General features: G+C 53.0%; 5 protein-coding genes across 5 annotated transcripts; 1 reads left to right on the top strand and 4 right to left on the bottom strand.

The window, feature by feature from the left end:
- Positions 1–804: 804 nt before the first annotated feature.
- Positions 805–5,206, bottom strand: J4E78_004970 (uncharacterized protein; the record flags this gene model as incomplete). Its single annotated transcript, XM_049365594.1, has 3 exons — positions 805–4,763; positions 4,820–5,072; positions 5,126–5,206. The coding sequence occupies 3 exons, from the start codon at positions 5,204–5,206 to the stop codon at positions 805–807; spliced, it is 4,293 nt and encodes a 1,430-aa protein (XP_049222309.1).
- An 817-nt stretch (positions 5,207–6,023) lies between these two features.
- J4E78_004969 (uncharacterized protein) lies at positions 6,024–7,963 on the bottom strand (the record flags this gene model as incomplete). Its single annotated transcript, XM_049365593.1, has 4 exons — positions 6,024–7,296; positions 7,347–7,553; positions 7,606–7,801; positions 7,858–7,963. The coding sequence occupies 4 exons, from the start codon at positions 7,961–7,963 to the stop codon at positions 6,024–6,026; spliced, it is 1,782 nt and encodes a 593-aa protein (XP_049222308.1).
- Positions 7,964–12,476: 4,513 nt separating this feature from the next.
- Positions 12,477–13,570, bottom strand: J4E78_004968 (uncharacterized protein; the record flags this gene model as incomplete). Its single annotated transcript, XM_049365592.1, has 2 exons — positions 12,477–13,469; positions 13,523–13,570. The coding sequence occupies 2 exons, from the start codon at positions 13,568–13,570 to the stop codon at positions 12,477–12,479; spliced, it is 1,041 nt and encodes a 346-aa protein (XP_049222307.1).
- Positions 13,571–13,931: 361 nt separating this feature from the next.
- On the top strand, positions 13,932–16,000 carry J4E78_004967 (uncharacterized protein; the record flags this gene model as incomplete). The annotated part of the gene is made up of 3 exons (XM_049365591.1): positions 13,932–14,124; positions 14,177–15,737; positions 15,808–16,000. The coding sequence occupies 3 exons, from the start codon at positions 13,932–13,934 to the stop codon at positions 15,998–16,000; spliced, it is 1,947 nt and encodes a 648-aa protein (XP_049222306.1).
- Positions 16,001–18,703: 2,703 nt separating this feature from the next.
- Positions 18,704–20,606, bottom strand: J4E78_004966 (uncharacterized protein; the record flags this gene model as incomplete). Its single annotated transcript, XM_049365590.1, has 3 exons — positions 18,704–19,040; positions 19,090–20,273; positions 20,481–20,606. The coding sequence occupies 3 exons, from the start codon at positions 20,604–20,606 to the stop codon at positions 18,704–18,706; spliced, it is 1,647 nt and encodes a 548-aa protein (XP_049222305.1).
- Between the last annotated feature and the right edge of the window lie 2,027 nt (positions 20,607–22,633).

The raw sequence follows: 22,633 nt of genomic DNA, 5'->3' as shown, positions 1-22,633 counted from the left end.
TTCCAGACTACCTAGATACTAAAGACTCTGCTATGGCCCCCAAAGCTACCCAGCATCATAGCTGCTACTTCCGCGGCTTTCAGGTCCCAATATGGCACGCTCGTATGAGGGTAGTATGTCACTGATGTAACATGCCACACCCCTGCCCCCCAGTGCAAAACCCCCATCTTCGTAGCCCCCATGTTTGCAACGAGGCAAGCGGATGTCTGATCCGATTTTGAAAAGCAAGAGCGAGATCGAGAGCGACGCACCAGCGCGGTGGCGATCTAGACTAGTGAGACAGCGAGAAAAGGGGCCATAGCGAAAGGCACGGCCAGTAGATCAAATCAAACTTACTGTGCACTCAAGTGGGCTCTCTCAAACTCTATCCCATTTCCCTGCGTCTTAGACAAGAATCCCAATAGCAATCGCGCTAGCAAGAGACCAAGGGATGTGCAACAAATTCTAGTTTGGGCTGTTCCAGCAGACGTCAGTATACGTTTCCTGGACGGGGACAGTTAAACTATCTTTACAAGAGACATCAATAGTAGAAGACACGGATGTAGACATGAGAAGAGATATTACTATTAACTCCCCCTCTATCGCTGTTGCAACGCACTTGACAAACGCCTTCGCTGAGCCCGCCCTCATGTACTCATTCAAGCAAGCGATATCATGACATACACCCAGCCATCTAGATCCGAAGTAAAGCGAACATCGACAGATCGAGAAAAGAAGAAGAAAAACAGAAGGTGAAGTAAAGAAGCGAAGAAGTGAAGAAATCGAATCGGATACATGTTCAAACCCCCCATCTCAAACTCCCTTTCAATCCACACTCCCCCCTTCTCTACCACCTACTTCCTCGCCCATATCCACACCCACACCCCTATCCCCATCACCCACCCCATTTTCTGTAGCCACCATCTCCCCATCAATATCCAACTCCGCCACCAACTCATCAGCAGGCGGCACACCGTTCGACAACACGACACCCTCACTTGCCACATCTTCCACACCACCCGGGCCCTCCTCAACATCCTCATCGGTAATATCATCCAACAGTCTACTTTGACCGGAAAGCGGGTCGGAAAGCGGGTCGGAAAGATCCATAGGGAGAGGAGTATGAGGGGCGTTTATACCGTTGATACCGTTGACCATACCACCGGCGTCTCGCAACCCGTTCGTCAAGCCCCCATTCGGAAATCCGTTCGGGAACCCAGCATGGTCAGAGGGGGAGATGGACGCAGGTTTCGGCGATACCCCAACCCCCAACTCCCTAACACTCCTCTTCATACTCTCCAACCTCGCCCTCTCAGTCACACACATCCTGCGCGCCAAATCCCTCAACGCCCTCCTACCCATCTCCACCCTCCCCTCCTGCCAACTCGCCAACTCCTGCGCCACAACCTGCTGCGTATACCGCAACTCCCTGCCCAAATCCTCCAGCTCAACCTTACTCTTATCCATTTTATCCTGGGCGTCGCGCTGCACGCGTGATCTCGCGTCGTCGAGAAGACCCAAGGGCCAGCGATCTGAGCGGCGGACGGAAAGGTTATGGCGGTCTATCGCTTTCTGGGTGGAGGACATGGAGGTGATGAGTGTGGAGGGGCGGGATAAAGCGGTTAGGATGGCGGTTATGGTGCTGGAGATGGCGTGCATGGAGTAGTAGAAGCCGGACATGGGGGATGCGTCGCTCTGTTTTAGCGTTTGGGTATACCGGTCTAGCGCTTTGAGGTGTTTGGCGGGCAGGAAGGTAAGAGAGTGGAGAGCTGTGTTAGCGATTTTAGCAGCGTCGTTGAGGTCCGAGGACGCGGAGCGGACTTTGTTTGCGCGACGCAGGACGGAGCGCGAGGCGTGGTGCAGGGCGCGCACGTTTTCGCGCATGTGCTGGACGAAGAGTTCGACTTCGCGCACGTCGTAGATGGGCGCGTATTCTTCGCGGAGGCGCTCGACGCGGAGTTCGGCTTTGCGGGCGGAGCGCTCGGCGAGCATCGAGGAGTCGATGTCGGGGACGAGGAAGAACTCCCAGACCATTTCGTGGGTGGAGAATGTGGGGTGGCGGAGGAGAATTTTGAGAAAGGCGTCGAGCCGGAGTTGCATGTCGCGTAAGATGGATCGTGATGGTCGAGAGGGTATCAGGTATGGTGATGCTAGATTTTGGATAGCGGGTAGCCATGAAGCGGGGTGTTCTTGTGCGAGCCATTTTGCAAGGTTTTCGAAGTCCTGTGATGATCTACGACATGTCGTGACGGTGATCGTTTTGTTATCGTTCGGCGCTCCTGACTTTAGCACTAGGCGTACTGTTCCGTCTTCGACGAAGAAAGACCGAACAACAGTAGTTGTGCGGCCATCCGGACCGGCTTCATTCGACAAGAGCACCAGGTCGTCGATACGGTTCCGAACATCGTCGTCCTTAGCGAGCTCTACAGCGGTGAGACCACGAGCGTCCCTATAAGATAGGTCTACTCTTGGGTCTTGGAAGAGCACCCGTACCATATCTGTTCGACCGTATTTACTAGCTACCATGAGTGGTGTGAACTGCCGATCGTTTGTTGCGTTGGCGTCCGAATCACAGCGGTACAGTAGCTTTGCGGCTAGCTGAGGGTCAGTGATGATGTGAAGCAGACTGTTGCCCTTGTTGTCGACGTGCTCATCGAGGTGTAGCGGTTGTCCATCATCTTGATCTTGCGTTGCGGCGAGTAGTGCCTTGTCAACCATGTCGTGATACTCGTCATGATCGTACGATCTACATAAAGCGAACACTGGTGTTTGGCCGTTCTTGTCCTTCAGCCGCCAAGGAAGAAGATGTCCAATGCGGTCGATAAGTCGGGGCTGATTGAAGAGATAATGCGCTACGCATCTACCCTTTGCATCTGGTTTTGATAGATATTCTTGCAGTGCCTGAGGGCTCGGACTGTTGTCCAGAATGTAGTTAAGGATCGTGTCCGTGGTTCTGGCGTGGCCCAGTTGGATAGCTGCACTCAACAAATTGGTGCCTTCATTGTTGTAGTCCTCAAAGACAAGAGAGGGGGTGTAGTACTCAGTAAGACTGAGCAGGTATTGGAGGGCCTTGTCCTGTCTATTCTCAATCGCCATCATCAGTACTGACTCGCCATCGGGGCCTTGAGTCATGGTCAGCTTTTCTATCGAAACATCGCCTTCGATGGCGCTGACGCGGGAGTCGAGGGTAGTCCGTGAATGATATGAGCGTGCCGAGCCACTCGACATACTCCTAGTGTCCGTGATAGAGACCTTCTTCTTCATCTTCGGTCTGCCGGGTAGTGGTGGTGTTTGAGCGCGCTGAAAGGGGAAGATATGCGCCAAAGGTCCATCTTCATGCGCACTCTTCCCGCGAGATGGACTTCGCGGTCGTAACGAGAAGTCATCGTCACCGTTCAAGGTCGTGCCTGCTACGGAATGCAGATCGGACAAACTTGCAGCAAATCTGACAGGGCGATATCTTGGCGGGGTTTGACTTCCGTCTGAGAAGCTGTCCAAATCTGCGTTGAACGATCTGTCCGGCTCCAGTATGCCCTGCATTGTCGCAAGGTCACCAGATTTCGTGGCCTGCCACAATGCCCTGTTTCGCCGACTTGCTCTCCGCAGGCCGCCTGAATCTGTAGTGAGATATGAGAGGACAGCCTCGAACGTGCTGAGCGCATAGCCCATCTCTCCACTCTCGACATCATCGATGAAGATGAAGTGCCGCATGTACGAAAGCCGCGCCTGCAGATGCCGTACCGGCGCCCTTATCACTACTATGAGCAATAACGAAACGAGTGTGTCCGCGTTGATAGTGAGAAGATGATCTTGCTTCTCCGACATTGGCTCTCCGTTTGTCATAGTCCTCGCCTGCGATTCATCCGGCATTGTGATGTGCTTCTGTACTCCTAGGAGTATCTCCAACATCTCTTGCGGACTGCCTGCGACACCCATCTTCTTGAACATGTCAACAGCCTTGGACAGCCGTATGGCTAGCTCTTGCTTGCCCTTGCGACCATGGCCAATGTCGATTCCGACTTGCGATATATCGATATCCACCATCTGTCGCGTGCGACGCTCGAGATCCTTATCTTCCAGAAGCCGTATCTCTTGTATCCGCGGGAAGAGAATGGTGTGGTGTACTTGCTCCGCAATGTATCGCTCGATCATGCGCTCCACAATCGGACCAGTCAAGTCGGTCGTCGCACCCAGTAATGACAGTTGCTGCTTGTCCACCATCTGGAAGAGATCAATGGCCGCTGTCACTGCCGTCTCAAGCGATCTCCGCATCTGGTCCTCCTCGTCGCTGATTTCTAGATTCGAGACAAAGCCATTCGGGCCGTGAGACATGCTGCTATGCAAGGATAATGGCGTTGTCTCTGCCGAGGATACCGATCCGCGTCGCCGTGAACTCATGGACGAGCGCCGTGATCTCTGTGATGGTGTCGCTGGTAGGGGCTTCTCTAGCTCCTTGCCAAACTCCCTGAACAGTCTCTCCAGACCGGGTTGCATCTGGCGCGCGATCATGGGGAAATGGTTCAACAGGTCGCTGAACGACTTGACCTCCTTCTTCCGCGGCATCGACGAGCTGGCACCTCCTGGCGGGCCCGCTGCGCCTGACGGTCCTGCAACTGGTCCCACATCTTGCCGCGGTCCTAGTGTAGCGGGTATTATGGGGTTCGCATCGAAGGTGCCTATGAGGGGTCGCGATATAAAGTATACGAGCCAAGGCTGCGCATCGAAGGAGTCGGGGTAGAATATGGTGTCGCTCAAGAGCTGCGCTTGGTTGAGTGTCTTGAAGCCTGCGTCTCGATTAGCATCCAGACGTCATTCCCCCCTGCGAACCATGTCTGCGCACCTTTGTTGCTGTAGATGAAAGCGTCCTTGACTATCACCGTCCGGCCATTCGCGGTGGTAAACTGCTTCGCCTTCCCCCGCGTCTCTCTGAAACTACCAGAGTCCTTGACATGGTTGTTCGGCCCCACTCCGCCCGGGACGCGCAGCACATGGCTTGCGAGGAAGTCTTCGGAGCCGCTGAGGTCGATGTACGAGGTGTTTGATTCTTTGTCGCGCGATGTGAGGAGGACTTCGGTGGTCGGGACGAGTAGAACCTATAAAATCCAGCGTCAGTATATGTACTTCCCCTATATCTGCAGGTGCGTACGTGGTGCTGGGCTGGCTGGCACTGGCTGGGGAGTGCACTACGGAAGAAGGCCCGTAAGAAGGGATTCAGCACGGGAGGCATTCAATCGACATTAACGAGGCTCTGGGGGTATTTCGGCATGCGCAGAGCATGTGACCTGGGCGAATTAGTCGCGCGATCAGGTGCAGGCGTCGGAGGCGTTGTAGTCGTGAATAGGAGCCTGGTGCGATGGTTCGGAATGCGATGGATGGCGACGGCGTTGGCGCAGCGGTGGAGGTGTTTACGGCGGTTACGCAAGGAGCGGAAGTGATGCGAGCGGCGAGGCTGGCACACAGACAGGCGGTGGATAGCGGAAGGTTCGCAAACAATTGGGATGATGGCTGATAGCAGCGTCGCCAGACCCATTGGCTTGTGATGGTGATTGCTGCTAGCTGGGAGCGGCTAGCGCTCGACGCGACTCTTTCGTCATCGCTCCCGCCCTTCCCCAGCTTTGTCTCACCACGCCACGTTGGCACCAAACGGTAAGGAAACACTGTTGAACGCGTAAGAGACTCCGAAACGCGCTTTTGACGCATCTCCAGCTATGCAAATGTTTTGTCTTCCATCTCAAAGCGCGTTGTCACTGCCCTTGCGCCACTGCTGTGGCTGAGATGTGGCCACACGGTACGCGCACTGCCGGCAGGTAAAAGCGACCGAAGGCGATCATTCATAAGCACTACTATATGACAGGCATTGCCTGGGTAGATCTTAATGTGTCACCTCTCATCTTCCGGCTTATGAGGGGCGGTTTCAAGGGCCTCTCACACAACACTTGCACAACGACAAGCAATCAAGTGCGCATCATCGCATTTTCAAGTCGAGCGATAAGAATGGGTATCGGAGAAAATTGATCTATTAAAAGAGGGAAGAACGCTTAAGTCTACTTAGACGACTTCTTACAAAGTTTCGTCCCATAATCCAACACACTCCAATTCTCCGTCCCAGGCGTCGTCTCCGTAAAAAACACACCTTCCGGATCCCACTTCCGCCTAATCTGCAACAACCTCTTGTAATTACTGCCCCAGTACGCTTCCTGCCAATTCGGCTCATTCAAATCCCCCTCGTTCACATAACTCGCCCCATTAGGACTCACATCCCTCAACCTCTTCCCAAGGACATTGGTATTGAAGTCCTCGCGTTCCTTCTTAACCTCCCACGGCTCAGTCCCCGTCATAAGCACATTCGTGATGACGAAGGAGCTGGCGTTGCGCCAGGTCGGGTGAATTGCATTGTCGACGACGGGATACGCACGACCGGGGTTAACAATGTGCCCGACGTTGAAGCCGAGTTGCGTGGGTTCAGGCATCGCGGCGTAGATGAGCGCATCTGCGATTTCGTCGCCGTGGGCTGTGATGTCGGATTGTGTGAAGAGGCGGCCGCCGACGATAGATTGCTGGTTCGGGGGCTCGTCTTCGAACATGTCGATGTAGAATTCGAAGAATGTGGCGAAGGCTTTGGTGTGGGTGTCGTAGGGGACGCCGGCGGCGTCCAACTGTTCGTAGAGGGGTGCCATGACCGCTTCGAGTTGTTCTTTGTTCATTTTGGGGCCGACGAAAGGCGCGATGTGCAGGCGTTGGGGGCCGGGGCCTACTTCGAAGTAGACGAACATGCCGTGCGAGCTGTAGTGGTTGGCCAGGTTGTGGAAGATGTGGACGCCCTTGGCAAACAGCTCGGTGTCGTTGGTGTGGGTTGAGTTGATGTTGAGGATCGTGCCGGCGGTGGGGACCTCAGGGAAGGTCTTGACGGTGATGGCGACGACGACGGCGAAAGAGCTGGGGCCGCCGCCCTTGAGAGCCCAGAAGAGGTCGGAGTTTTCTTTGGCGTTGGCGGTTACGTATTTACCCTCGGCGGTGATGGCGTCGAAGGAGAGGACGTTGTCGGCGCCCATACCGTAGATGCCGGTTAGTGGGCCGTGGCCGCCTCCTTGGATGTAGCCACCGCCCCAGCCGACGGTTGGGCACTCTCCTCCAACGATGACTACCTTGGGACTCTGGTTGAAGCACTGTCGGAACAGCTCGCGGCCCTGGACACCAGCGCCGACGATAGCTGCTGTGCCCTTCCAGTCTCCAGGTCCAGTGTACTTCTTCAGGAACTTGACGTCTCTGAAGCTGTGGGTGTTGATGATGAGTGAACCGTATCCGGTCGAACGGCCCCTGTACGCTTGTTAGTCCGGCCGTGCTCGAAAACCAGGGTGTTGCCTTACATGAAGTCGTGACCAGTATTACGGATGATCAAACGAAGGTTGCGCTCTCGAGCAAAGTCCACACCCGCTTTGATCTGTTCCCTTGTAGTCGCCATGATGACGTACTTTCCGTACATGCCTTGTGTGCAACTACCCGACGGGTCGTCCGTCGGCATGCAAGTGTTGTTGGTTTTGAACGGCCAGAGCTCAGCGACGGGGTGATCAGTTCTGGCATTGCGTTAGCTTCGTCGACTGTATTCCCCAAGACAGTTGCTCATACAGCCATTGCTCATTTGCCCAGTTGGCTTGAGTGTCCGCACATTTCGCCGCATCGTAGACGCTAGTTCCATTTCCGAAGTTGGTGTAGCAAACAGCGCCTGGTGGTATGGCGAGCTGCAGTGCGCCCGAGACGGTCTGGTTGAGCTTCGACCAGTCTTTGTTGGTTGGCCAGCAGGAGTTGTCGGAGTAGCATTTGCCTGGAGTCCAATAATCAGCATACATTCCAATGGATCTAAGAGCGGATGTTACTTACACTGGTAGTCAACGCCATCCACCTTCTTGACCTCACCAATCCATTTAGCGCCCAAGACACCGTTGGTCGCCAGCAGGAGAGGAGCGAATAATGAGAAGCGACCCATGTTGACGAAGGGAGGAGGGTATACAGAGTCGATCGACTGTCCACAAGGTACCCATGGGCTTGCCGTCTATTTATCTCAGTCATGGCTACAAACGCTTCGCAGTACCCTTCATAGCCTAGCGCACATTCTCGGAGAAGCTCTAGCCTTTGTCATTAGCAACGCGGTACGCCCTGCAGCAAACACTCATGCTCTGAGATTGGCCTAATACTAGCAGAGCGCAAGAGGTAGTACTGCTAGTCTGGCGTACCGTCTTCCAGACCCAGGGTACCTGGAAATCCAAGCCGCACTCAACAACGGCAGTAGAGCCCCAAGAGGTAATTAATTCGCACTAGAACACATCGTCGGTACCGGGCCGCTGGGAAACACAAATGAGTTGGCGTCTTTGTGAGGATCCTATTCACCCGGATAATCTTGGGGCCCTGGTAGACCGCCCGCCAAGACAACGGTGCTTGTATGGCTTATCCTTTTCGCCACAATCCAGATATCTCGAGAACCTGAATCTTGTGATTGCCACGTTGTTGATGTTGGCGAGGCTGGCAAAACTGCCGTAGCGAAACGCTGCACGCGGGCTCACGTCCGGTGTGCGGCTCGTGTATGTAGTATTGCGCCTCAGCTAGCCAAGCCGGTACGATCTAAACGCTCGACTAATATAGCTGCGCATAAGAGATCTCGCGTGGCAATACTCGCATTATGCCCGGTAAGCATCGAATCTGCAATCGAATCAGAACTTATTGCGTCGCTCTCAATTGAAGACAAGCAATCAACGCGCGCTTACTCGCATATATACAGCAACGGCAGTCAGCGATGTTATCCAACGTAGATGCATCTGGAAACACGTTGATCTACAGTGGATCTATATCGCGCTTGTGGGGTCAAACGATGGGGTACCCTTTGACCATGGGTGCAGGTGAATGATTCGGTCGGCGCGGTTGAGATGCCTCGTCTGTACGAATTAACCTTTCGGCGGCATGAGCGATGAGCATGGCGACTTCATGCCGTAATTTTAGCCTCGGGATAGCAGCTCCCTTCTGTGTAGTCTCCGCATCCGCCTGTCCCCGCGGTTCGCAGCTCCACTTTGTCTTGGGGCAAGGGTCCAGCGGCTCGCTTCCGGAGAACCGCTATTGGACTTTGCTGCTGAGCCGTCAATCAGTCTTTTCACGCACTTGGATGCAGCTCTGGAAATACCATGATATCGGCATTTGTCTCGGTCGTATTGATGTTCTAACAGAGGCGATGAGACGACGGCTCTCTGGATGATCGTCGTGATCGTCGATAGTAGCGCCGGTCCCATGAGTCCGCAGGTCCGGGAGACTGGACATGACACGCATCCGAGCCGTGTTTTCGTTCAGGGCATTCCACGCTAGCAAATCTGACTTGGCTCAATTCCATGTGATGGTCAACGCTGGAGCCCCTGTGCATCTTCTATAGCTGCATCCGCCGAGGTAGATACTCAAATCCACGTATGAAACTGGGGGCCTGAGAGGCGAAAATCTGGTTCCAGAACAAGGCTCATTCGCTTCCTGGCTCGAACCAAAATCATCGCACGGTATATAACCTCTTAGGCCAGGCGATCTGCTACCAGAGTATCGGTATCGTAGTCAAATATACACAGTTCTGGAAAGTCGGTTTGAAGTCGATTTTGAGTGAGTCTTGTCGCTTCGATTTGTGAGGTCCCGTTGCCGATCTCCACAGCCTTCTTTGAGAAACACTGTTGCGCTGGATTCTTCACGATTTTGTATGAGAACTCTGGAGTTGCGTTCCTTGCGTTCGGCTCAGGACATGCCTCCCCATGATGAAGGGTCACCGGACATGGCGCGATTATGAGCATCTTGAGGGAGGGGCATCGTGTATGTGTCCATTAAAAAGACCGTGTCGCGAGTTGCTGCTAGATTCTGCGAGCATCCACTTCAGGCATAGAGGAGGAACATAGGGACTTAAATGTTGCGGCCTTAGCAAAGATGCAGCATATTCAGGTTCTCGGGCTTTTCGATCGGTTCCTAGAAAGCGCGCTGCGTCATTGAGTCTAAAGACACATTATGGACAAAAGTGCCGAAGATCTGGTTCCGTGTCACCAGCGCTTTACCGTCTTCGTTCACGGAGTTATTTAACTTGTCGTTATTCCATAGTCCGAAGTAAACAAGATTCCGCAGTTTGGATGAGCTGGACAGGTATTGTAGTGGTTGATATTTGCACATGAACAGACACAGCTTAGTTACCGGAGGCGAAATTGTTAGCTGAGCCAGACCCTGGTTCATATCGTGTGCGCTCTAGTAGGTACAGACTCCGCGTGTGTACCAAGCGCTTTCGTGCGCCGATGTCAAGGCATCGCCGGAATACAGTGGCAGTGCCTGGGATGAGCCAGTTCGGCAGCCGGTCGTCGCAAGCATATGCACTGTTCTGTAGCACGGTCTTTCGGTACTGGTACTCCGTAACGACAATGTTTCAGTCCTTCGAAACTAAGCAAAGCGCTTTCAGATGCGAGTAGAGCGAAAGCTGGGAAATGCGATCAGCTAACAGCGAGCGTCTATTTGGCGCTGTGCAGTTCAGCGCAGAAGTCGCACATGATCCAGTATCATGCGCTTGGCATCTTCGACAAGCTCGGCTTTCAGGCGGATGTCGAGTGCGTGAATGTCCATGCTGCGATGAGTGGGGATGGAGGATTGGTTGCGCAATGGGAGTGCGAAGTGATCGGATGAGGGGCACGGTTGTCTCACGTGATGTCGTGCTGGGGACCCCTGGCGGCTTCCTAAAGCAGCGGGGCAACGCGAACGACACGGAACAGCAGGCGCGTCGCGTGCAAATATCGACTTCTCGCGAGATCTCTCCCCTCCACACCATCTCAACTCGTCATGCAGTCTCTTTCGAACGAGGTCCAGCTACTGATACTCGGGTACATCCATACGAAACGCGACCTTAAATCTCTTTGTCTGACGTCGCAACACCTGCGCAACCTCTGTTTACCGCGACTGTACCATATTGTCTACTTACGCACTGGGGAGGAAGGCCTGGGAAAATTCTTCAAATGCATTGCTGCAGGGGCCGGTTTGCACCTGCGTCACATCAGGAGCTTATCTTTCGAAGATGAGTTATGTGACCCAGCGGATGATGCACCACCGCCGAACCATGAGCACCTGGCTAGTGCGGCTGATGCAAGAGACGTGCTGATGCATCTTTTGATCTCCATGCTTCCAAAGAATCAGCTTCATGCCTTCAGGTTAGTTCATCTCACCATAAGTTACTATAGAGACTGATCACTAGGCAAACTTAGATTCATTGCCATGGGCCGAAGTCTCCGAAAAGACATCTTTCATCTGCTCAAGTGTAGTCAACGAGAACTGCGACATCTACAGATCCGTTGCCTCGAGCGGGTGAGTATAGATATCACAAACTTTCGGGCCGACGGTGAGGGACACGACCACAATGTACACGAATCCGCCGACTCAGAAAGCAGACTCTTGAAGTTGCCCCACCTGAAGTTATACAACGTCGAGTTTGACGAGATTTGGTGCTGCTTGGCAGCCACCATCGATTTCAGTAACGTCAAAACTCTTGCGTTGTTCAATTGTGAGAACGCCACTGTTTACGACAAGTTTGTGTCTAGCCTCAACGGCAGAACCCCTGCTTTGGAGCATGTGTATGTTGCCATTGATGGCAGGGATTCCATCTCAGATTTGCTTTACTGCTGCGAAAACCTTACTAGTCTGCATCTCGTCTGGGATCATCAGGAGGACAATCTAGACAAATTCTGGCGCATGATCGAGCGCAGGGGCCCTGGATTGAAGAGTCTCGGCGTCCAGAATCGATACACTACGTTTCCTTTCGGCGATTGGGACGATCAATTATCGCGCCTACTTTCGATATGCCAGAACGTGGAACATCTTCGCTTACCAATATCGAAGGATGTCATGGAAGCTTCCATATGGGAAGGGGAAGATGACGAAGATGAAGAAGACGAAGATGAGGAGTATGCAGAGTTTCTGGCAAGCAGGGTTCTTTCACGCACTGGAGCAATATGACTGACGATCATAGAACTGTTTCGAGCAGATGACGCAATTGCGCTCAATTCTATTCACATACTATCCCGACATCTTCCATCGCGACACATACGGGGAAGAGTACGAACTCCAACCAGAGGTATTTGCCAGCAATTTCTTCCAATACCTCGATGCGCGTGGTTGGTGTCCTAGCTTAGACGTTCTGGTCACTGGCGTCCCGGTAGATCTCGAGGATATAGAAGATGTTGAACCTGGCTATGCACACGCACTAGAGTTCAAGACTCCACATCCATGGCACTGCTTTGTCAAGGGCCAGTATGAATGTGTACCGGCACATGTACTGCGATCTTATCAGCCTGGGTACAACATGCCAGACATCATTCCACGAGCGGATTGGATGGATTCCACTTCTGGAGAGTCCTGGGGGTTCTTGGCTGATCGCGAATCTAACATTTCAATTGGATAGTATAATGTCACCTGGGGTATACGCCTATGCCATTCACAATACAAAGCCTCATCTACTGCGCATTCGGCCTGAACACGCTCATACCGTTCTTCTTGCCCCAAGCCCAGACTTTGCCATTCAGATCCGGCACCATGACCAACCAGATGATTGTCGCAATCCATGCTCCGATAGTATCGAGAACCACGTTGTTCCTCTGGCTACCGGACATGGAGCCATACCGCATCAAATGCACCAGCCAGTTTGTAGGAGTCATGAAATCGCCACCCTCCAGTCCCTTGACCGCCGCTGTCGCAGCTTCCAGCTCAGTCTGCTTGGGATCGGACGACTCTAGCTCAAAGCTCACGGGATGTTTCGTCTTGTTCTCGTTCTCGAACCCGGGGGATAGTATGCTGCCTGGGAAGACAACGTGGATATCGACGTCGAAAGGTGCGGGTACAACACCGGTGCTACTCGTCTTGGAGCGCCGCGCCGCGTTGTAAAGCTGGACTTCGGAGCGGAGGCCGTCGGCGAGGGATCGAATTGCGGCTTTGGCGGGGGAGTAGGCGGAGTAGCCTGCGAGATTCATAAAGGCCAGCGCGGAGGACGTCATGATGAACTTGCGGGGTAGTTCTGGAGCAGCACCCTTTTCCTGCGGCTTATACGGTACTTCGGGGTAGAACCACGCCTGCAGTGTCTTATGTGCCATATATGCTGACGCAAAGTAGTTCAGCTCCATCTGTCTCCTCAACGTCTCAGTGCTCGTCTCGATGAATAGCCCTGGCACTGAAGAACCCGCAACACACCACACGATCTCCGGCACGCGTCCATTGTTCCATGCTGTAGCTTCCTTCAAGATACGCGTGTTCTCAGACTCGGAAGTAACGTCGGCGGCGATGTAAGTGAAGCGCTGGGTCGAGGGGTTCTTGGCATGGGCTTTCGCGTGGGCTAGGGCAGTTTCGAGGTTCTTTGCGGTGCGTGCGACGAGGATGAGGTTTGCGCCGCGGGCGGAGAGGAGACGGGCGATTTCGCAGCCCATTCCTTGGGATGAGCCTGTGAGTAGAACCGTCTATATGCACCGTTAGTATAGGTTCATGTTAGAGGATCCAATGCAATACTCACTCTTCCCTCCACTGGGAATTGGTTGCCTTTCCAGAATGCGAACCCCATGATGTCCGCACTGATGATTCCAACGAGCACCAAGAGGATAATGGTCGCTCCGAGAAGCAGTTGGGACATGAGGAACGACACTGTATAACTCCAACAAAAGGAAGTATCGGAAGCCTGGTATCTGACTCTGCTTACGCGGACGAGTTGACCGCAATGCTCAATTGGTGTACAGTGAAATCGCGTGTCAGTATCGCACGAATTCACATGCGGCGTGCTTACATACGCACCCTGCAGCTTAGCTCCGCTCCACTAGTGGAGACTTTCCGACCTCCGCGGTAAAGCCAAGACTTCTTACCGAAAAAAAGTTCCCGCGACACTTTGCGACCACCACATACGCCACGCACCAACACATATCGCAATCATGGCAAAAAAGAGAAAGGCTGGTAGTGGCGGGTCGCGCGCGCCAAAAGCGCTGAAAGAGGAGGACTCCAGGATGGCGGTTAACTCGTATGAGGATGTTGCGGATTCCGAGGACGAGTTCCATATCAATCGCGACAAGGTACTGCTGGATGAAGGACCGGCGGCTAAGAGACTGAGAAAGTACCAGGAAGAAGGTTAGCCAAATGATGTTATATGTATGGTATGCGATAGCTGATCTGGACCTAGACAAATTCTTAGAAGCCTCAGACGAAGAAATCCTCGATGCCGGCAGCGATGACGACGATGAAGACGATTTCGACGACCAAGATACCGGCGACGAGTCTGGAGATGATGTCACGGGACAGCGCAAACCAGTCGACGAGGAAGACGAAGACGTTGGTGGATGGGGTACCTCGAAGAAGGATTACTACAACGCCGACGCGATAGAAACGGAGCAAGATGCGTTGGACGAAGAAGCGGAGGCACGGCGCATACAAAAGAAGCAGCTACAGAGCATGACGGAGGCGGACTTTGGCTTTGACGAGGACGAGTGGATGGCGCAAGAGGGAGAGAAAGATGCAGAAGGCGGCGCTGTAGTAACGGAAGTTCTACCGCAACTTCAAATCACGGATAGCATGACCGAGGAAGAGAGGATGAAGATCATGCGCACGCGATACCCCGAGTTCGAGCACATTTCGAAGGAATACCTAAGGTTGCAACCGCTGCACGAGGAATTGGCCGCCGCCGCGAAGGCCGCCGAGAAGGTGCTGAAGGCACAAATGGCGAAGTCGGGAAAGGCAGACAGAATTCCACCAACACCTAAGGCTGTCACAAAATACCGGGCATGCGCCGCATATCTCGCAGCGATGGCCATGTACTTTGCTGTACTCGGCTCAACTGCAACGGACGATGGATCGCCTGTCATCGCAATGGATCCTGCTGAGCTACACGAACACCCTGTTATGGAGACCTTGCTGAAGTGCCAGAAGGTATGGACGCGGATAGAAAACCTGCCTATCGCGGATCCCATGGTAGAGACCGGTGACGACGACGACTCAGCTATGGAGGACGTGAGCGCCGACGAACTCGAAAACGACCTGACCGTCAAGAAACCCACAAAGCAGAAGAAGACCAGGGCAGAACGAGCAGCAGAATTGGCGCAAGCAGAAGCAGCAGCGCGACGCGCCGCGAAGCTCGCAAAGACCGAACAAGACCTCGCATCACTCGACACCCTCGCCGACAAGGCCGCCCTCAAGAAGGCATCGCGTAAGAAGAAGACCGCAGAACCCAAGCTCAACCTCCTCAACGCAGACGACTCGGACTTTGGCGAAGAGACCGAACTCACCGCCCACGAAGCCGCCGAGAAGGCAAAGAAGAAGAAATCTCTCCGTTTCTACACCTCGCAAATCGCCCAAAAGGCAAACAAGCGCGATGCCGCCGGCAAAGACATGGGCGGCGACGCCGACATCCCGCACCGCGAACGTCTGAAGGATCGACAAGCGCGTCTGCAGGCCGAAGCCGAGAAGCGAGGGCAACACAAGGATGCTGGTCCTGGTGTTGCGCTGGGCGAAGACGATGGCGCGTCGTCTGCTGATGAAGCGCCAGCGACTAAGCGCGACGACTTTGAAGATGAGGATGGTTACTACGATATGATCGCCGCGCGCTCGGAGGACAAGAAGCAGACTAAGCTTGAACGCGCAGAAGCCTACGCCCTCGCCAAGAAACAAGGCGCTCAGGTTATCGAAGAGGAAGTCGTTGGCGATGATGGGCGTCGTATGATTTCTTACCAGATTCAGAAGAATAAGGGGTATGTTCTCCTCCATCTCCCTGTCCCATTTCCCCGACTTTTCTTGGACAAATGCTAACGTGATGACTAGATTGACGCCCCACCGCAAAAAGAGCGTGCGGAACCCGCGTGTCAAGAAGAAGGAGAAGTACAAGGAGAAGCAGAAGAAGCTCAAGAGTATGAAGCAGGTGTTTGATAAGGGGGCTGCGGCCAAGGGCAGTGCGAACTATGGGGGTGAACTTACGGGTATTAAGGCTGGGCTTGTTAGGAGTAGGAAGTTGTAGGTGGGGTTGCTGGGAGGAGAGGGGTCGTATTGAATGGAGATACCATGGTTATGCTGTTCAAGATATCGAGAGCGAAAGCTTGTAAGATGACTACAGAACTGCTTGAACCCCGGCCTACATATGAGATGTTGATCCTGACCTGATGATTTCGTGAGCTGCTTGATACTGATATGAGACTTGTAGGTAATGACAGGTCTTCCACGCTGTTTCCAAAAACAAAATGAGAAATGTTGCGGTCGTAATGCCATACCTCCTTCTTTCCCTGGCATGTCTTCGTCTCCCGCTCTCCTGCATGGCCTCCTTACACGATGCAGCCCATGCGAAGGTATCCAAAGCTCTTAGTGAATCATGAACACAGTGTCAGGTCCGATGCGCGCAGCGTCTCTTTGATGTTGCTCCATGAGATGAGGGATGAATGCAGCGCCCATGTACTGAACGTGACCGTATGCTTGTCCAGTCGAGCCGATGTCGTAATTCGTTGGGGTCAATTGTCGAAGAACGTATAGTGGCTGGCCACCATAGAATGTGGCAACGTGATCTCCTGGTTTGCATCCAGGGTGAGCGAATCCAATGCGACCGCCTTTTGTGCTGAAGAACGTATGTCCGCGCCTGGATATCCACCGTTGATGACACTGCTTCTGCTCCCAGGTAGGTTCAAAGCGTGACGGTAAGTACCAAGTCATTAATTTAGACAACATTTCACAATACACGTTTCTCGCTCTCGCGGCGATAGAGCAATCCGCAAGATGAATCATGATGAAGTCGTCCGGTATATCGGCAACGCCTTCGCTTCTCCCGTAGACTACACGACGAGCTAGACTCAGACATTGCATGTGGTGACCAACGGCAATATTATACAACGCCATATGCTCTTCTGAATCTCGATTATAGCGCTCGTGTGCGAAGTCGAGAACTATCTTGTGTTCGACGACCTCTTCAATGGTGTCTAGCACAAAACCTCGGATCCGAAGCAGGTCGTCATGTCTTACGATGCCAATGAATGTTTCCTCATGACGCAGGATTTTCCAAGCTCTTTTTGTTATCTTTTCGCTGTTTTCTTCATACAAAGCCCAACGATTGATCGCGCGTTGTCTCTCTGTCGGGTTATCCCACTGTCCATCAATCACCATATGGCATGCTGATGTTCCGGAAAGATCTGGGCACCAGGATGGCAAGTATGAAGATCTAGGCCCCAGAGTAGGCGGAATTTGCAACAATCTCATTGCACCGGGCTCATCTATCAGAGCTTTGGTAAACATGATCCATGTTTTCCAATATTCGAAGCGACCCCGTTCACTGTAGTCGACCTTTGAGGTCATTCTATCTCGAAATTTGCTCTCTAAAAGTCCTACAATCGCCCAAACACGATCGACCGGCTCTTTCACGTGTCGATAACGTAGGCTGTATAAGTTGACCGCAACATTTTGAGAATGTATCACGGTACCCCGTCCTGGCTGAGAGGCTGAACAGCGATAAAAGTGTATGGAAACGCAAGTGACGTTCGCCGTGCTGATTCCTGCATCTCTGCCTATATTAGACAGTCTCCCGATGTAAGTGCTAAGATGAAATCCTTGCACGACGAAGTCTATGAACTCATCGAAGTCCATCCAAGAAGCACCACAAAGTAGTGTCGCTTTGGGAGGAAGAACGATCTCCTGATATGTCCATAGACGCCTGAACCACTCGCCCCTGAGGAGTTGGGACAGTCCTTTAAAGAATGCGTATACATCACAGAGAAGTTCTTCTTTGACTGGGTCATGACAACTGGGGTCTGTAGCATAGTGCGCTATCCATTTTTTTGACTTCTTCCTTACGTCTGGGAATCCTGCGAAGAAGACTTTGGTTTCGAAGGTCAAAGGACCCATCCATACGATGACAGTTGTGGTCCAGGAATAGATGTTGCGCATCAGGGATATCTGATTACTTTTTTCTTTCTTATCGTCTTGATTGATACATATTGCATCAATCCAGATTCTCCGCCTTTTCGTATTTCTTTGGTATTCGTAGAGGAATTGCAACATCTCGAGTGCGGTTGGTGTGACCATGAGTAGTTTGCCGTTGTATAGCACAGTCTCGGTAGCTGGCGCACTCCCCCAAACGTACGAGATCGCATCGTAGTCAAGGTCTTGGGCTAGCACGTGTCGGCGCGACTTCAGCTGGATGATACCGTCGATACATGCTATCTTGAGGAGACGGATTTCATTGTCGGCAAGCGCTTTGTCTTCGTATGGGGAGATTGGTGACCTAGGATAGATTTCGATTGTGGCCATCATGGATCCAGATATCCAGATCCGTAGTCCGACTGGTTGAATTGGCCGTCGAAGCGAAATGTCGTTGGAAGAGAAGTATGAAAACTATCAGGTTGCTCGAATTGACAGCCCGAAGGCAGCGACGAATTCAACAATCACAGTCGCAATGGCATGAGCAGGCTGAGCGGGGAAACACCGTTTAATAAACATGTCGGCGTTTTGAACCTCAGCCTGCCGTCTCAGTAAATGTCGGCTAAGCGAGGGGCAGTGCAGGCCTTATGAAGCGCAAGGTGGCTAGCGTGTGTTAGCGCCTTGGTACGGGAGGTTGCATTATGTCTATCCGCTTCTTTACTTTTGCTATACACCCCGACGCTATTAAAACATTACAAATACATAATCGGGTATCATAGAACCTAAACGCAAATCCCTCATCCTCAGCTCTCCTCCGCCCCATCTAAACCTTAACAGGATACTTCTCCCGGATAACCTTGCCATACCTAAACAGCAACGCCGGCACAGGAATAAACGCCACAGCCAGAAAACCCAGCAAGCTATTTCCCCAGCCCAAACCCAATGTCTCGTACATAGTCGGTCCCGCAAGCGGAAGCAGGGCACCGAACAGACAACGCAGGGCTGTCATACCAGCGATGGCAGAAGCGGCGAATTGGGGGAAGCAATCGATCATGTAGGTCTGGAGGGGCGCGAAGATGCCCATGAGGCCGAAACCGAAGGGGACGAGGGAGATGATGGGGACGATCCAGTGGACTTTGTTGTAGGCTGTCCAGCCGTACCTGGGGTGGTTAGTAGTGTATACTTATGTGGGATGAAGAGGGAACTTACCAGAAGAACGAGATCGGGATCAGGCTGCCGAAGAACACGCAAAGTGGTAGGCGCATCTCTGGCTCGTAAACGCCCTTGTTTTTCTTCGCTAGTCGGATGATGGTCGCGTCGCTGGTCTTGGCTACGAAAGCGATGCCCATGAAGTTTCCGATTCCGATACCCAGGTATGCGAGACCGGTGATTTCGGGGGACCAGCCGTAGGTTTGGATGAATACGGGTGTTATGGTCGTGAAGAGGAGGAACAGTAAGCCGAAAAGGAAGGACATGTACAGCGAGCAGAGCAGAACGATGGGTGATCGGGTGAGCATCTTGAGCGGGCGCGTAATACCGTTTCCGAGGATGTGCAGAGGACTCAAGAGCGCCGCATCCTTCTCGTATGTCATGATGTTTTGAAGCTCAGGGCGGTTCAGCTCCTTGCGTAAACGCAAAGTCTTGCGGTTGAGCAGCACAGCGTGGTACGTCTCGCTGTTGAAGACGAAGAGAGCCACTGTCAAGAGTCCACCAACGATGAGTACGACCCACATATCCCATCGCCAGCCTGCGCGTTGCGCAATGAAACCACCGCAGATAGGACCGAGGATAGGGCCGAATAGGATGCCTGTACTGTAGAGCGAAACAGCTTTTCCTCGCTGCGCAGGCACGAACATGTCGGCGATGACACCGGTGCCGATTGTCAAACATGCGCTGCCTCCAACACCAGCGAGAAATCGCATGCCGATGAGGCCACCGAGGTTGGGTGCGAGCGCGCATCCGAGGGTGAAGCAGCAGAAGAAGAGGTTGGAGCAGTTGAGCACAATGTATCTTCCGTAGATCTCGGAGAGCGGACTGAGGAAGAGCGGGCCGAATGCGAAACCTAGGACGTAGACACTGACGGAGAAGGATCCAAGAAGCTGCGATGTGTTGCCAAAGTCTGCATTGACGAATGGGATGCCTGGTGCGAAGATGGAGGAGGCGAGTGGACTGACGAAGGTGATGGCGGCCACTAATCCAAGGAGTGTGATCTTCCTTTTCGTTGTGTAGTTACGTGGGTTCGCAGGATCATCTTGACTGTCCCAGCCAACGAGGTTGTTGTCGAGGTCGGATAAGGGGTATTTCTCTGGAGCGAGCTGGTCCTTCTTTGTGCTTTTTCTTGATAGATGCTTCTCGAGGTTTGCGCCGATATCATCGTTTGGTTCCTGAGGTTGCTTGAAAATGTTAGCTCCTCTTCGGGGTGTTTCAAAACTGACGGTTGGTGATGATGGTGCAGTAGCCGACCACCCGATGCCAGGATAACTTAGCCTGATTGCCTTCCCGTGTCATGCGCAACAAGTCGCACACTGACGTCAAGGTCTTCAAACCGTAGCGAAAGTGTTCTGATGGAGATCGTGTGGTGAAAAGTTGATTATGCTTACCTTTTCTTCCACAACTTCTTCCTCCTCTTTGTTCGGTCTCGCTTCGCCCTTTTCTAAGTCTGGGACATGTGTATCTGAGCTACTCCTCGAATGTTGGCGGTATGGTTCTCGTGTTGATGAAGACATGTTGTGCGGTCGCTGTAGCTGTCGCTACGATATCAGGGTGAAATCTCCGTGCGCAAAGCTTTCCTTGCGATGGTGATTCTCAAATGCGGTGTTTGCGACTGTGAAGGTCTCGAGAATTGGTTCCAGACGGTTGCGATTGTTGCGCGCAAAACCACAACGTCAGGAGTCAGCCGCAGGTATATAATAGAAAGACAGCAGGCAGCTGGATTACGAAATGAGTCCCCATCGCTGCCCGCACCCTGAACATATTTCTGTCCGTTAACCCCGAGGTTCTCGTGCAAGACTAAGCCAGGTTTGGGGGCATGAGCTCGGTGAACGGCGTTAGCGAAAGCGCGAGACAGCGACGCGGGGGAAAACGCGCCGTTCGCCCTGACTCCCACGGGGCCACCCGCGCGCGTTACTGATTGAGTCGCATGCTTCTGACGAGATCAGAGCGAGATGCGAGAAAGCTGACTTTCATGGCTTTGGTCTTTCGGTGCGTATGATAGTTGCGGTGCATCGGCTTAGAATAGGCACCGGGACTTCGTCGGGGTGGAATCCGACCCCTGCCAGCCGGCTGGCTTGTGGAAGCTTGGTGGGGGCCAAGCAATCTGCAGACTCCTTGGGCCCTTCCAGGTGGTATGACTCTCGAAAGGGCGTAACAGATGGTGTGGATGCTCATGCGTACCCAGACAAAGACCGATCGTATGTCCGACCGGAGCTAGCCATCGAAACCAGGCATACCATCAGTGTCGGATAAGTCCTCATAATCTCCATAGTGCCGTCTCTTCGTATTCTCGCTACAGACGTCGCCGTCGGTCTTGAGATGATCGCGAAGCTGAATGGAATGTGGATTAGAGAAGCGAGATAATTGGATGGAAGAGTCAATGAAAACACCCACCACTCCTATTTCTTACCTTACCTTTGATCGGCACCGATCGCCATATTCTATGGGGCTGCACTGCGACACAGTCGCATGTCGCATCCTATACTCGCAGCTACACTGCGGGCTGCGCAACGACCGTCACATCGCGAGGTCTTTTGGACATGAGCGTGAGGAGAGAAGAGAACGAAGCGGCACTCTGCGGAAAGGTGAGATGTCGTTACCTTTAAGTTATTCGGAGACGGTGCTACTGCGGCTGTCATATCCAAACCGCCGTTTGATGATGCCACGGTTAATGATGCCGACGACAGCCAAACTCTTCAGCAATGATAACGATTCGATGAGCACAGAGTACCCATAAATGTCGACCATAAGTCTGGGATTAGTTTGCGATTTTGCGAAAGAGAATGTCAAATCGAAATTGGGAGGTCCCAAAGGTATATGGTGTCCGTAACAGACTCGGCTCTCCTCTCGGATCCTGCGCTTGCCGGCAGAGCCAGGCAGAGAAGCGCCGCAACCAGACTCATATTCACTCGTCGTAAAGACAGTAGCGCGCAATACTCAAGAGCTTCGACATTTGTTGCGACAAATGCGACGAGGGAGTTTTTAAAAACCGATGCCAATTCTTCGGCGACCGATCTGGCAATGGCGCTAGAGCCATCGTGCTCGCCGACTCTGACCCGCGGCAGCGACCACCTTCGATCACATCGACCGCACGTCATAACTCTCACGATCCACCGCCAAACACCCGTTGTCGCTGAACACATAGATCCTACCTCTTCCTCTCTATAAGCGTTGATGCGGATCCTACGGCACGGCACGGTCCCTCCCAGCTGCCGGTGTTAGCAGACCACTTAGGAAGGTGCATCCTGAGCATGCGAAAGAAAGCACCTCCAGACGACTACCGCGCACTCTATGCACGAACGCGGGTCCTCCAGCTCGATCTATATGCCACCTACGTCTTGCCATGACCACAAAAATACAAAGTTTCAGTACGCCCTGTTTTAGCGCAAGGCAGCCCTAGAGTATCTGTGGGGAACCAAGTACATCGTCTCCAGCTCCAAGCGCTTGGCCGTAAGATCGGAGCAACTTTCAAGACAGGCTGACGACCAAAATTGGTATTGGATGACACATCAATGATTAACCCTCAATGCTCCTTAGCCTG

This window comes from Alternaria triticimaculans (assembly GCF_023758025.1).
Source record: "Alternaria triticimaculans strain BMP 0046 chromosome Unknown scaffold_6, whole genome shotgun sequence".
Taxonomy (NCBI): Eukaryota; Fungi; Ascomycota; class Dothideomycetes; order Pleosporales; family Pleosporaceae; genus Alternaria; species Alternaria triticimaculans.
Note: the sequence above shows the minus strand (reverse complement) of the source record. Positions and strands in the feature narration are given on the sequence as shown.